Source organism: Dipteris shenzhenensis, chromosome 12 (genome assembly GCF_047967505.1).
Source record: "Dipteris shenzhenensis isolate YYH24624 ecotype China chromosome 12, Dip_SZ_1.0, whole genome shotgun sequence".
Lineage (NCBI taxonomy): Eukaryota > Viridiplantae > Streptophyta > Polypodiopsida > Gleicheniales > Dipteridaceae > Dipteris > Dipteris shenzhenensis.
The window spans coordinates 24,176,919-24,192,082 of NC_141607.1; the positions used below are offsets into that span (position 1 = coordinate 24,176,919).

Consider the following 15,164-nt stretch of genomic DNA (forward strand, 5'->3'; position numbering starts at 1 on the left):
TGATAGGTTTTAAGTGAGGATGATGAAATAAGATAAGGTCAAATAATGTTAACTTAGATTATTCTCATGTGATTAGTTCCTTGGAACTTGGTTGAAGTGGTTTGCATCACTTTTTGTCCTTGAATGGCCTATGAGCAACTTTCTTGTTTTCACAACGAACATGTTTTTATTTTGACTTGAGATGTTCTTGAGATTATAAATGTCATGGAATCCTCTCAAACTTGAATTCGTAGAAAAATCAAAGGTCTAGAAGGACATAAGGTTTCGTTTGCACATACCTTGATTCACTTGTGAGACTTTTTTCTGCAAACATTTTTTTAACATAAGCCAACATGACTTAAGGGGTCTAATTATGGTTCTAGATTTGGGATTGGCAAAATCAAATGAGGGGCTTTAAGCTCTAGGTTTTCTAAGTACATAGGTGCATACACCCCAAGGACCTTTGAATTCTTGTTAAGACCCTAAGTGTCTAACAAGCTTGCTTGTGTATGTCAAAAGCTAGCCAAATGTTGAGTTACACAAGCAAGCTTGCTTGTGTAACTCAATAAGAAGTTTAAAGCTAGCTCGCTTGCTACCAGTTCAAAGCTCAAAATGTTGTGCTACCATGAACAAGCATTGTGAGAGTGCTTGCTTAAGAAAGCCGCGCTTGGTGGTAAACTTTGTTAAAGTCTTCTTTATCATTAACAACTCTTGTTCTCAACTTGAGCTTAACTCTTATAATTGATTATATTCCGAGTACAATCCCATAGAACACTCCTAACATGAAGTTCTTAGGATTCAACTATTGATCGAGCTCAATTAATTTTCAGTCTCCGCAATTTCAAAAGATTGTCGTATGTGATTTCAATCCCCTCTCACCTTGTCTTCCAACCTTTCTCTTAAATCATTCCACTAAACAAGCCTCCTCAAAAAGAGACACGAAGCACTTGCACTTCCATTTTGCATTATAAGGAAAGCAAATGTGCTCTTTCATAAATTTTAGCTCTTCATGACAATGTAAGGATTATATGTGACTCAATTGTGATATCAATTAAATGTAGAGATTAACCTTTGGCCCTTATTAAATGCATGGCAAGAAAGTTTTATCTACATCAATATAACAAGGGGCTCTACCCCAATAGTAGAGAGGGATAAATTACTCTTTTTTCACCCCTCTCTACAACTTCATGCCCTTTTTGGTCCAACTTCTCCCCCCTTTAAAACCCTCTTCCAATTTGTTCCATTTTAGTCTTTCTCCTCTCTTTAAATATAGTAGAGGATTTTATTTGTTTTGTTGAATAACTTATAAACTATAAAATTAAATTGATGAGATCCTATAGTTGATAAACATCAAAATACATTTACAAAACCAATCACAAATAACAAGGGTGAAATAGAAATTGCTTCACCACCTTTTTTGAGTTAATCTACAAGCTATGAATTGCTTATCCCCTCACAAAACTAACAACAATTTGAGACCTTTAAGGTATCAATATATAGGATCATTTAGGATTATAGAAAATATTACAAGACTTGAAAAGCACCACCCCAACTCCCTATCCCCCTTGGAAATAGATATCAACATGAAGGATTATTTTGGAAATATTGAAAAGCACCATCCCAACTCCCTAAAGGCCCCCCCCCAAAAAAAAGGACATATGAAGAGTAGGTGACGTTCAAGTATCATATTGTCATGTTGGTACCCCTGAAATTTACTACACCGCCATGAATGGCTGCCAAAGCACAACTGAACAAGGGGGCTACTTGTGATGTAGAGAAGGTTGTGGAGAAATAACTTGAGAACAAATGAGGGATTGACTTCTATTGAGTTGCCTAACGCTTATACAATTTTATGATTATTGGAAAACAACTTACAGATACTGAGTAGATTAGATAGACATGAGACTAAGGTGGAATAAAGCAAGCAAGGCCAGTATGATATATACTTGTTATTGAGTCAGTGAAACTATTTGTACTTCTCTTTTTATGATGTATCAATGACCAACTTCATGATGTGGTGGAGCATATGTCAGAAACAATGAGGCTGTCATTGGATTTTTAATCAGTTAGCATTATTGCTCTCTTTTATCATACCCTCAAGTCAATTTCAGGAAAGTGTCATAGAATCTATTTACAACCAGTCCTAAACTAGAAGTTTCTTTTTAACCGCCAAAGACGATTTCTCACATTCACTTTTTACAAACACAAAGGGTGTCTGAACAACACCATTTTCAGAACCTTTTTCTAGTTTGCTTCCAGTGATTGATTGATTTTTTTTAGCAGGGAAGGGAGTCTGGAGAATAACTTCTTTGTCTGTAGTATGTTTTGATTTTGCCTTAGTGATTCTGATTTGAGGTTTCTGATGTCTCTTCATGCATGCACTAGCCTTTGGGACTACTGTCACCTGTATGAAATCTTTTGATGCACCGGCAAAGTGGGAAAATCGTTTGGCACGTTCTCTCTTCTCTTCTGCTTCTCTAAGCCTCTGGTTTGCAGCATCCATTTCTGGAGAGACTGTCCTCCCTCTAAGAGGGGCCCTTTGCAAGGATAAACCCCTAGAATAGTCCCTTAATTGTCTTTCGCCATGCAAAGAGGAAAGAGGGTTGTCAGATTGACTAAAGTTGTCTTCTCCACTTCCTGATGATTCATGTGTGTTGCTTCCTGCTTTCTTTTCCAGGAGTATCAAATCACCTGTACCTTTTGACACATCAAGCTCCTTATCGTCAGATGAATCGTCATGCCCATTAAACTCCATGGTCATGTATATATCACCCACGATATTTGGCAATCTTTCAATGTATCTGTTACAATGCAGTTCCAAAGTTAAGCCACAATCCACAAGATATTGATGGTCTTTATGTAAATATGAAACCGTAGGACGTGAGCTGATGGAAACATGAATAAGAATAGAAGGCAAAACTGAAATCATACAAGAGGATATAACATTTTCATAGATGCTAGAAGTGCAAAACATCACCCGCAATACTCCACACAAATACAATCACCTAAGACGCATACCAATACATGTGTTATTCCAAGTACACATAATCAGGTGTCCATCAATCAATGCTGTAAGAAGCACCACTCGAAACACTCATGCAGCTCACTACATATAATCCAATGGCAAAGAGCTGGTCTATGATGAGTTATGCATGACAACCCAAGTGAGACCCGTTGTCTAAAGAACAGACGAAAGTCATCAGGTAAAGAGCCTTCAGCTAATTAAAAACGCACTGGAAGCAAAGCAGAATAATAAAAAACCGGCCTACTATTTTGAGCCAATGGAAATGTAAGTTGCTCAAAATCATTTAGGTTTGACATTGAAAACTGCCATTATGAAAGACTGATTTGCGCAGTCTATGCAACCTCTCAAATAGGGAAGAACCTATGTCATTCAAAACTTTACATATGGAACCTTTGGGTGCAAAAACCTTAGGTCTAGTCTGCTTCATCTTTGCAGGAGAATTAGTGATCTTCCAGCTTTTGCAACAGTGATACATCCAAACATCTGCTGATCTACTCTCTATGGCGTCAAAATACTAAGAATGCAGAGGCAGAAAACGAAGTTGAACCAGACACATGACTAGATCAAACCCATACTCCACAGCATTTCCATGCAAAATGGAGAACCATCCAAAGTCATCCTTAGAACCCCTCCCCCCCCCCCAAAAAAAAAAACATTTGCAGCTTCAAAACAGATAACACCAACCTTAATTTTAGCACCCTGTTGCTGAAGTCGAGGACACTCTCGCCTTCAAAAACACCACCAGGTAAATTGAATTGGATGCTTTCCAAGAGCCTGCAGACCTCACTTACAAGATTCTCCATGGCAGGCTTCTGTTTAGATGCTCCAGGGTCAAGAGAAAGTATTTCCATACGAAAGTGTATCTGTAGCTCATATCTAGAAGACAATTAAGGAAATGAACCCCATTGTTCAAATCGATTTAAATTTTTGAAACAATGAACAGTTTATCTTGAATATAAGCACAAACAGACACGGTTAGGCTAAAAGAGTTTAAGGATACTCTCTCACTTTCTCCTCAGAGCTGTACATACTAGCATCAACTTCAGCTTCACTAGTTTGAGATGTTGAACTTGGTGGCCAGCATTTCCTATATTTCAAGGCTAGCTTTTTGGGCTTTTGTAACAGAATTTGTATCAGATTTTCAACAATATTTTCTTCAAATACGAGTGCTTTGGACTTTTCTGGTTCTTGGGATTGGCATTCACTCAGCACTATAGAAAGTGCTGTTTGAGTATCAGCAACAACCCGCCCAGCAAAACTATAAAGGTCCATCTCAGGAGAAGAAAGGCAGTCACCTATTTTCTGATCTAATGAGGCAATATATAAATTTGCTTCATCCAAGGTTAGCTCTGCAGGAATATGGTAAGCTTCATCAGAGGAAGGATTAGAGATGGGAAAAGGCATCTTTTCTGCACCTTGTGGGTTACTTGAGCGACCTAAACCATAAGCAAAAGTCTTATGAGGCAAAGCATCCCCAGCACAAGCGATCAGCTCTTTACTGCCAGAGGAAACCCAGCTTGATGCAAGATTTGTCTGCCTTATCCAACAACTCATGGCCTTCATAGTCTTTGAGCGTTTTTTACTTCTCACATATAGCTCCTCTAGAGTGACACTGCTATTGTACACAGTAGACTGCACTTGTGCCTTGCACAGTATATCAGACCATATAGAATACAATGCAGTTTCTTCATCCAGCTTCACTGCATGACTAGGCTTAGGTCGTTTTTTGCTGTTTACATCTGTCGATTGATCTGGCAAACGAGAGCCTTGAGGGTACACAGAATCAAGAGGAACAAGTGGTTTACGTTTTGGAGGTGTCTTTAACATATCTTCTTTGTATTTGCTCTCTTCACATTTTTGGTGCGTGACACAGATGGTTCCCATTTCTGGATGAGCAGTCTCCACCTGACTAATAATATCCCGTCTTAGCTGTAACGTTGAACTTGAAAGTGCACAAGTTTCAGTTTGATGAGGGTTCAGGGATGAATCCTTGGAACCATCAAAACCTGAATAGAGGAACTGAGCAACAGAAGCCCGATCAACCATGCTAAAGACCGCAAGATGGATTGTGAGAGGCTCAAGCAAAGCGAACCGAGAACAACCGCTTCCAGAGAGCTCAACAATCGCCAAACTTTCTTCTCGAGCTAAATGCAGCAACAGCAATTGCCAAGCAGGATTTCCAGGCTGAAAGGAATACTTCTGTTGCTGAAGTTGTTTCAAGATATAGTCACCAACAAAATCCCTGTCAAGATCATTCTCAAGCAAATTCTCCTGCCCAACCTTGCTCTTCTTCCACATTTCATCTCCTACAGCTGGTCCTTTCGAACGCTCATGGTGTAAAAGGGCCTGCTCTGACAAAAGCTGCTTTGAACAACGAAAATATTCTCTAGGCATCGTTGAACAAACTCGGAGCACACTACCATGCGGAAGCCTTTGAGAATGTTTGCCAAAGGAGATGGCCTCTACCTTGCACAATGTTTTGTTTACAAGCTTGTTGCTCACATCCCGAACTTGAATGCATAGTTTACAGGAGCCCAATGCAGGCTGATTGAGAAGCTGGAAAAGGGGGTAAGCAAGCCCCTGCCAGAGGACAGAAAACGGTACTAATATGAAGCCCATGAGGAGCGCATCTAACGAAGTGAAGGTCCAGCCCAGTCGTTCTAGTGACAACCTCAAAGCAGATGTAGGTGACATTTCACCACTCCCGGCAATCGCCCTGCTGTGATCCACAGTAGAGATGGTTAAAGGAACGTCAATCCAACAAAGATGAATATTTCTAGCCGAAAATGATTCACGGACTTTCCGGAAAGTGGACGAGAACGTTGCGATTACGTCTGTCTCTGAAGCTGCAGGCGAACTGAGACCAAGAAACTCGGCAAGCGCGTTTTGAGTAGAAGGGATGCTAGAGAAGAAAGCAACCAGGTTAGAATTGAGCTGAACCGGGGCTCCAAGAAGATCATTCGGTGACCCTGTGGCATCCTCCTCAACAGAGGGGAAAGAAGGCGAAGGAAGCAAGGGATCCCAGACGTAATCAGAAAGAAGCTCCCTGAGGGATACAGCGACGAAACTGGCATTGGAATTAGCAACGGCAGGGGCTGCTGAGGCTGATGCTTTTATAAGTTCGGGATGGAGGCAGATGAGAGCTGAGCAAAACTGCGCAAGGACTTCTGGGATGTCACATGAATCACCACCGGGGAGGACGGAGTCGAAGCGGGAGGAGCAAGCCCAGCTGCCGAGCAGTTTCCCTACTTTGGATCGGGAGGAAAAGGGGGACAAAGAGGAGTCAAAGAGCTTGAAAGCCCAACGGCAGGACGGGGAGCAAGAGGAAAGAAGACGACGGACGCAGTGCTGTAGCAATTGGGAGAATTTGCAAGGATCCGGATGAAGAAGCCAGGCACGTATGTCTACCACTACCATCAACCGTTCAATCGGTTTCACTGCAATCGTCCTCATTGCCTCCGTTCCAAAATCATCGATCGGCTCTTCGGAATCAATGCTATGAATCTGTCAAAATCTGGCTCTGTTCGAACAGATCTCTGCGTGAGATCATCAGTCTTCCGGCTTGCTCGCTCGCTCACCTAAGATGGAAGATATCAAGCAAATGAGCATCAATCTCGGGCTTCGATGGAAGAATCGTCGTGTTCTTCCGCTTCAGGCTTGATGCTTGAGCCAATTCGTGATGCCAGGCCTCCAATTGATCGAAAGCTCGCATGAAACTTGCAAATGTCGGGTTTTAAAAGAGACAGGCATGCTCTGCCAGAGCAGGGAGGGATTGCATGGATGAAATCGATGCCAATCAAAGGGATGAAGCAAATGAAAGATTGAAATGAGAAGCTCACCTGGATCAACAGGAGGCGATTGATGGAAGATGATGAGGTTTCATGGCGATTGATGGAAAGAAATTGAGAGGAGATCACCTTGTGAGGGAAACCCTAGTTTTTTCTCTAACACAGAGAAAAAGATGTAGTTTGCCGCATCTTTTTGAACTTTGATTCAAATGCATTTTCATCACATTTAGTTTGGCGGGAGACCCCTCCAACTTCCTTTTTTCACTCTTTACACCTTGGGTTGCATATGGATATGAGGCACCTTTTTGAGGGTGTCATATTTTAGTAGCCGGGATGTGCACAATTTCCGAGCAAAAACCTACGAGCAGAAAAGTCCGAGCGATAATTTTTGACACCAATCATGCTTGTATATTTCTCAAAGGAATATACAATTCTTTCATTTATGGAACCATATACTTACTTATTTTTCATTTTTACCCTCATTTTAGAGAACATCATCTATATATGAACAAATAGTGAACACTTTAGAAACTCCTATAAATACCTCCCTACCATACTCTCTTTTGAGGATTTTGGTAATTCAATCAATTTAAAATAGTTTCCCTAATTTTTAGCAATCCCATATTTGAAGCTCTCATGTAATAATGTATACCATATTCCTTGGATGAGTAGGAAAAAGATATTGGAAACCTCATACTTGAAGCCATTATAATCAATCATAAATTAATCTCTAATGCATTACCAAATATGGGAAGGCAAGGTAGGGATTTTAAAAATATTCCCAATTCTCTAAACCTAAGTACTTTAAAGGAAATGTGGTCTCTATTGAACTCCTTCCTACCATAATATGAATTAGGGAGAAGTTGTAACTTTCATATACATCTTGAAATTTTTAATTTTTCTCTTTTATAACTATAAAAAGTATAGTTTCAAGCCTACCATTGCATAGATCATGAAATTTTGAACATTTTTCCTTTTTACATCTCCTCAATCTGAGCTAATGAGAAAAAGTTATGACCCCTTCTACGTAGGCTCTCCAAGGGTATTTCGCCGGTGGAATAGGGTTGGGACAAGCTCTTCAAACCATATTCCTCTGGCAAAATACACTTAGAGGGTCTATTAAAAAGGTACTATTTATTTTTCCTAGGTCATCCTTAGGAACTATAAAGAGGATATTTGCTCAAAATTTTATGATCCAAGCAATGGTGAAAGCAAAAGAAAGGATTTTTGAAAGTCATAAAATAAGTCACCACTTGGACATTATATATGTATATTTGACCCCTCCCACCTTTTGTTTGCTCGTCGCTCGGGGCTTTTTGCTCGAAAAATGGAAACCCCCTTAGCAGCAGAATGGAAGAGATTCGAGCGGGTATAGGTGATTATGGGCTCCAGGATGATTCGGAGTAAGCCCTCGGTCCCCCATCAGATAGTACAAGTAGAGTTTGCCATGACCCCTCTCGAGGTTGATGCCATCTTTCAGATAGTTACTTTCCTCCATGGAGTTTGGGACCTACCTCGTGAGAGACTTCCGAGACTAGCACTAGAGTCCTCCATACGACTATATGAGAGTGGGGTAGGTACAACATGGTTTGCATGCATCATCGCATGGTTTGCCAGTCACGGCATTCAGATGGATCGGCTTCCCCTGTTTCAGTATAGCATGGATGCACCACCCGAGTCGGGCGATCCCACGAGATGAGATTAACTGCATCATACGGTTAGATATCCTCCAACTCCACACATCTTGCACTTGGGGGGGGGGACCAGGAGTTCCCCACCAAGACCCAGCTCTACTATGACCACTTTTTGAGAGTATCGAAAGACGAGCTCATCATCAGGCCTCAGTATCTCGAGGACAGAGGAGTCTCACACGCATTGAGGATTGCCATTGGACAGATGCAGGTCTCGTCCCATCAGCTGAGGATCGAGACAAGGAGAGCTGCACACATACCCAAAGAGCAGTGGACTTACAAGTTGTGCATGATGGGGGCAGTCGAGACAAAGGAGCACTTTCTATGGCCCAACCTACTATGAGATCTGAGGGCGCTACCACTGCCTTTTTCAGGAGGGATATAGCTTTGGCCCACTCTCACGATTGATCCACTTCCAGGACCAGGTCTGCATTGGGCTCTACTTGATGGAGATGCAACAACACAGGGAGATACTACTATGACATATCAAAGAGCAGGAGGATGGGACCATCGCACCACAAGGTACCGAGGTAGACCATGCACAGAGACAGGTCACGGATTTCTATGCATTTGACTCGATCCCAGGGCACTCTGGGATAGAGGAGGAGGAGCTAGCCAACATGAGAGATATATGGATCAGTGGAGGGAGCCAACACAGCACTGCCAGACGAGGGGCATAGAGATCATACACGGTGCGACAGGCGACCAGAGCACACATGATCGAGGTTCGACCTATTTCAGCTCTCCTTAAGGGAGATCGACTGAGGCGAGGCATCACCCTTGACATAGCCCATCAGATCCAGAGATCGAGGAGACCATGTCCTCCACCACCACGGGAGACATCTTGACAGATGCAGATACGTGAGCTCTTTGCATCTCATCAGAGAGCCATCATGGAGCCTGGATACGTAGAGCTGGTCCATGCACTTGGGACTCTAGGTCTGAGCACTTGATATCTTCATGCCACTCTCATTTTGCTACTTTGCTATTTTGTACTACTATAGCATTTTAGTACTCAGCAAGGGCCGTAGTGAGCCCTTTTCCCCGGCCCACAGTGGTATGAGTTACTTGATTCCATACTTTGTCCTATAGGCCCGCGAGGCCTCCCATGGACATTAATATATCTTTCGTTCTCTCTCTCTCTCTCTCTCTCTCTCTCTCTCTCTCTCTCTCTCTCTCTCTCTCTCTCTCTCTCGCATCTAAAAAGATTTTGATGTCTATGTTATACATCAAAGTTGTATTTTCTTACACAGTGCTAGAGCTTTGGCTCTAAGCAAGTAGTATTAGTAGTTATTTACTACTTGCAAGGGAATTTGAGGGATGGATTGACCCTCACATTAGAGAGTGCAGCCCCTACAATTTGGCACTAAAGGAAAGCCGAATAGGACAAACTACACTCTTTGAAGTTCAAGATGAACTTGCTATTTCAATTTCTTATAGGTTATGGGAGATTGCAACTAGAGTGAATGTGATGTCAGCTCCAAAAGTAGATCCCACTGATGTAACAAGGACAATCATACTAATCACTGCTAAGATCTTGGCATGGAGGAGAAGAGATGTAGAAATAATGTGTTGAATTTGTTACAAATGTCAACAATTATGTGACTCTAATTGGAGGTTTTCCTATAGCTGCATGCTTATGGATTGACCTCAAGAACAATTATGAGACAATGAATCAAATGAGGATCCAAAATCTAGAGAATTAGCTTACATTAGAAAAATTGTCTAGGTCTAAAGTAGCATAGCAATTTATCATAATAGTGAACCTGAATTGGTGTTGCAATCACTAGTGAAGACCTTTCACAAACCTACATCCTCATTCTTCTCCCAAACTATGATAGCCTCATAATGGCTTTGAATACATAGGTTAAGAAACCTCCACTCATCTTTGAGTGGTCGGTGCCATGCTCCTTGAGGAGGAGATGCACCAATAGGCTAGGCAAGGAGATTATTCAATTTTCACTACAAGCTTAAAGAAAGGAAAGGGTAAAGAGTACAATAACCCTGCTTCATCAAAGTACATGAGGAATAGAAATATAAAATGCTTCTACTGCCACAAAAATAGACACATTAAAAATCAGGAGAAAGAAGGATATAGACGAGGACAATGGTATGCTAAAATGCTTCCAAGAAGGAGTCTAATAATCATGCTCGGGTTGAGTTGCTATAGAATAAATTTATACCTAGTGTTGATGAATCTTGGATCATCAATAATGGAGCTTCTCGAACCACCTGGCCAATCAAAAGGTTGGTACACCTCCCTACAACCTATAGGGAATGACATCCTCATTACAGCCAGAAATTATGCACAATGTCAAGCCAAAGGCAGAAGTACTATGTCTAATGGAGTTATTATGAAGTTTTTACATGTCCTATATGTGCCAAAAATCAAGAAGAACTTGCTGTCTACTATGGCTATCATTGATCTCATGTGTGCAAAGCTCTCTTTGATAAGAATGGTGCAAAAAACTTGGATGCCAATGGTGAATTCATTGAAGGGGTCCACATAGCGTAGCAATATCTATGAAGTTTTGGCTTACACTACTCATGGGGGCTTTTGTTTTTTCCCTGAATGATGGTGCTCATCTCATGTGACAACCTAATGGGCTACATTGGCATGGAACAAGTAATCTATGGCATAAAAGGTTTGGTCAATTAAGCCTTATTGCATTAAAAGAGATACAAAAAATTAGAATGGTGGCAAACCTACCAGTATTAATAGATTTTCTAGATATATGTGAGTCCTTGAAGACTAAGGACAACACTTTTCGGAAATTCAAAGGATGGCGTGCAATGGTTGATAGCAAATGGGGCAAAAAGTTGAACATGTTGGGATCATAGAGTTCACATTAAACCAATTCTTAAGTTATTGCAAGAAGGATGGAATCAATTGGTAGAACCCCCTCCCCGTACACCATAGTAGAATGGAGTAGTAGAATGCTAAACTCATGTCATCTATGAAATGGAGAGACTATGATCAAAGGAAAGGATCTCCCACATACTTTTGAAGCCAAAGCATGTAACACAACAGCATGCATCCTCAACCAAAGCCAACCAAATTGGTGAAGAGGATGACCTCTCAATATTCTAGTAAGAAACCTTCAGTTGCACATTTCAAAAATTTTAGAAGTGATTGTTATGTGTACGTTCTAGATGCATCAAGATCCACATGTGATCTAAAGAGCTAGAAGTATGTCTTCTTAGGATACATTGAGGAGGTGAAGGATTACTGCCTCTATGATCTTGCAAAAAGGAACGTCATGATGAGATAAAATGTGGTGTTTGCAAAGTAGCTTCATTAATCAGAGGAAGAGGTGACCTCTCTAGAAAACCAAGAAATCTCTAATCTAGTAGACACAACTATCATTAGCAGACCTATAGTCCCCCAAGGTGTAGGGAAGGCCAACTAAAGACAAAGAAAAAGGCAATGAGCCTATAGTTACTCAAAGGCAAATGGCATAACCAATAGGGTGAAGCAATATTTGGATAGTAAGAACCCTTTGTACGAGTCTCTTCGATGCTATTGGTCTCGAACCCCCATGTAGTGTTACTTTTGGTGCGACTGGGCTTGGCCCTCGTGGTGGTCTTCCAGTTCGAATATGTGATTGAAGAGGTTCGGGACTCGGTGCTCAATGTTGAGGACTTGGTATATTGGTTCTTGGAGTACTTTACTTGGACATGGACAAGCTTCTTGGCATAACCTAACTTGGCGTACGCGGCCTGGATGCTGGTCCTTGGGATGCCTCACAATTGGGTCTCTTCCAAAGCTCATCTCCTAGTCAAAAGTCCTTCTATTGATGCGGCCATGTTGGTTTTGTCTCTGACTCATGGACAAAATCCTGTGGTTGTTCTTGGTTGGAAACTTGTCATTAGCATTGCAGTGTGGTAACTATACGAGGAGCAAGTGGGACCCATTGCAAGTTATTGGAATTTATCGATTTTGCACGATAAGAGCACGTTGGACAAATGGGAGGTTTTTTAAATTTCTAAAATTAGTTTCCATAGTTCCAAATCAGAGTATTGGGGAAAAAAATGAGGTTGCAAATTTTTATGGGTTCACACAGCAGATGTTGAGACCATGAAGCTTGAAAATTGGATGTGGTAGTAGTAGCAAGAGAGCTCCCCACTAGCAATTGTTACTCTTGGTTTTCTCTTAAGGAGGGCTCGTAAGAGCCGGTCCCCATGGACTGGTGTATCGAAGGAATGGAAGTTTTGAAAGCCCACCCTTGATTTCTATCCATGGTTCCATTGAAAAAGATGAGCCACTCCAAGGGGTGGCGAGGGGCACCCTTTGGCGAGTAGAGATGCTTACTCCGCAATGTGTGTGCCAAAACTGGCTTGCATCGAGTGTGCAAATTTTGTTTTTTAGTCTCAGGATTGGCTTGTAGAGTCAAAGCTCCTTGCTTTGCTGGCTTTGGTTGTGCCTCGGCACGTCAAGGTGGATGGAGAAGGCGATGCTCCGAAACCTTGTTGAGCCGGTCCATGGTGGACTGGCATGGCGATCGGCCTCACTAGAGTGTCGAAAAGCCAACACTTCGTCGATGGATCCTGGAAGTGCACCTGGAAGCACTGTCGCTCTAGTCAACCCAAGGCAGCATGCCCTCCTGTGAGTCATGCTTTGGCTGCATGGGTCATCGTGAAAAGTGGCCCCGTGAAAACTACACACAAGTATGTGTAGGACTGCACAATCTCCATTGGTTGACTCTAGTATGTAAAGCTACGTTGGTGAAGCACTGTGTAAGAGGTGTTGAAGATCATGACCTTCATCTTCCCAATGTTAACCATTGAGTCTCTCTCTCTGCATAACACCGCTAGGGCATCTAGATGTCTCTGTATCCCTCTGTCGAAGATGATAGGAGGACTATGTCATAGTAGAATCTGTATCATCAAGTCTGCTAGGGGTGCTCCTTCGCCTCCTAGGCGGTCTATGAAAGATGAAGGAAAGATGTAATCTCATCAATGTAGAGCCCGAAGAGAGTTGATGAGAGAGGGCATCCCTGCTTTACTCCGATCATGCTCTCAATCTAGTCTGATAGGCCTCATGGGGCACGAACTCTCCCTCTAATGGACTCGTATAGGCTCACCACTCTCCATATCAAAACCTCAGGAATCTACATATCCTGTAGTCTGCTGATCATGCGAGATCACGAGATAGTGTCGAAGGCCTTTCGAAAGTCTACAAAACAAGCGTAGACTTTATGGCGTCTCGACCTCGCCTCCTCAATGATAGCCCTCAAGTTGAAGATGTGGTCTAGAGTGGAGTGATGTCTTCGGAAGCCTGCCTACCCTAGAGCATGTTGCCCATGTGCCTTTGTATGGTTGTTGATCTCCCTCTCCAGTATCAATCCATGGATCTTGGCCAGAGTGTGGCCAATCATGAGAGCGTGATGGTTCCCAGTATCCATGGGGTCGCCTACCTTGTGTATCGATACTATGGTAGTGGTACTCCATGAGGGTGGGAAGCCGTGGCATAAGGCATGGTTGAACATTGATGCTAGTACTGGAGCCAAAACCTCCTGTTCATGATCAAAATGCTCAATCCATAGTCCCTCATGGTCCTGTGCTCTCCGGTTATGAAGCCAGCTGAGTGTAGCTTGCACATTCTATGTAGTGAACAAGTGGTAAGTGGTGGTGGGCTGGGACATAGTGGACATATCCGGTGGTGCCTGCATCAGGACATCATAAAGAGAGCATGCATAAGTGTGCTAAACACCTATGTCTGTGATGGGTATAGGTAGCTTCCCCTCCAATAGAAGCCCCCATCCAATGATCCCCCCCTCGATATGAACTGATCATCTCATCCATTCTATGGATGAGGAAGGCCCGCCGCTTATAACATGTCAGTCATCGTCGTGAAATCCATTGTGCCTCATATGATGTCAAATTGCCAAGGGCTCACTCACGTGTGAGGTGACTCCTCTCATCTCTCTGCACTCATCATCATACCAGGGATTCTATGGCATCTTCCCTAGTGAGGCACGTGTAGATCGAGTCATGGGGAAAGATCTAATGGCTGCGTCCATGACTACTGTGGAAAGGGTGTCTGAGGCATGGGCGAGGTCTACACCATCTCCAAGTAGTAGGGCTAGAAGTCCCTTTGCCAAGTTGCTCACATAGATGGGGTCCAAGGCGCGATCAAAGTGAACCTGTACACGAGTGGGCACGGGGGGGACCCTCTCTGTGGCTGGCATAGTGGTAGAGATACAAAAGGCTAGGTATGAGTGATCAGCCCTGAGTGGGGGAGGGGGCACAATGAAGTCATATATCGATGAGGTAAAGGCCAAGGGACCCAAGAGGTAGTGTTAAAGTGAAGGATCGAGCACTCCTAGTCTAGATGCATGAAGAGCAAGATGATCAAGGAGGGTCGAAGCACCATGAAAGAGACATAAGTATGCAACACTCAATCTATTGCAATGTGTTCTCAACAATACATGATAGGCTTCTTATATAGAGAGAGCCTTTAGAATAGTCAAACCATGTGGGATCCTCTCATCCACATCTCTCCTTGTGGATATCCTCAATCCACATCTCCACATCATGTAGTCCACATCCTAGGGTGGCTACTTTAATTCTTTCCTATACCATACCTTAGCCCTTTAATCTATGTGCTCATGGCACCATAATCTCAACACCTCCCCTTGGTGCCATGATCCTTTGGCTACTGCAAGGTGGTCAGATGTG

General features: G+C 42.6%; 1 protein-coding gene across 2 annotated transcripts; it reads right to left on the reverse strand.

Moving 5' to 3' along the window:
- Positions 1 to 1,986: 1,986 nt before the first annotated feature.
- Positions 1,987 to 6,965, reverse strand: LOC147896012 (LIM domain protein). 2 transcript variants are annotated; one of them, XM_087383188.1, is made up of 4 exons: positions 6,844 to 6,961; positions 4,005 to 6,582; positions 3,689 to 3,880; positions 1,987 to 2,780 (listed from the first exon to the last, which is right to left on the reverse strand). In XM_087383188.1, the coding sequence occupies exons 2-4, from the start codon at positions 6,455 to 6,457 to the stop codon at positions 2,123 to 2,125; spliced, it is 3,303 nt and encodes a 1,100-aa protein (XP_087239314.1). In that variant the 5' UTR covers positions 6,458 to 6,582; positions 6,844 to 6,961; the 3' UTR covers positions 1,987 to 2,122. The 2 variants fall into 2 exon arrangements, with proteins under 2 accessions (XP_087239314.1, XP_087239313.1); XM_087383187.1 differs by having other exon boundaries at positions 4,005 to 6,965.
- Positions 6,966 to 15,164: the final 8,199 nt, after the last annotated feature.

What these genes read in the sequence shown, in the direction of transcription:
- LOC147896012 (XM_087383187.1), bottom strand. Translation starts at nt 6,457, where the DNA reads ATGAGGACGATTGCAGTGAAACCGATTGAACGGTTGATGGTAGTGGTA. An exon ending in TCTGAGGAGAAAGTGAGAGA is followed by an intron (nt 3,881 to 4,004) that starts GTATCCTTAAAC and finishes ATTGTCTTCTAG; the next exon opens with ATATGAGCTACAGATACACT. An exon ending in AACAGGGTGCTAAAATTAAG is followed by an intron (nt 2,781 to 3,688) that starts GTTGGTGTTATC and finishes GCATTGTAACAG; the next exon opens with ATACATTGAAAGATTGCCAA.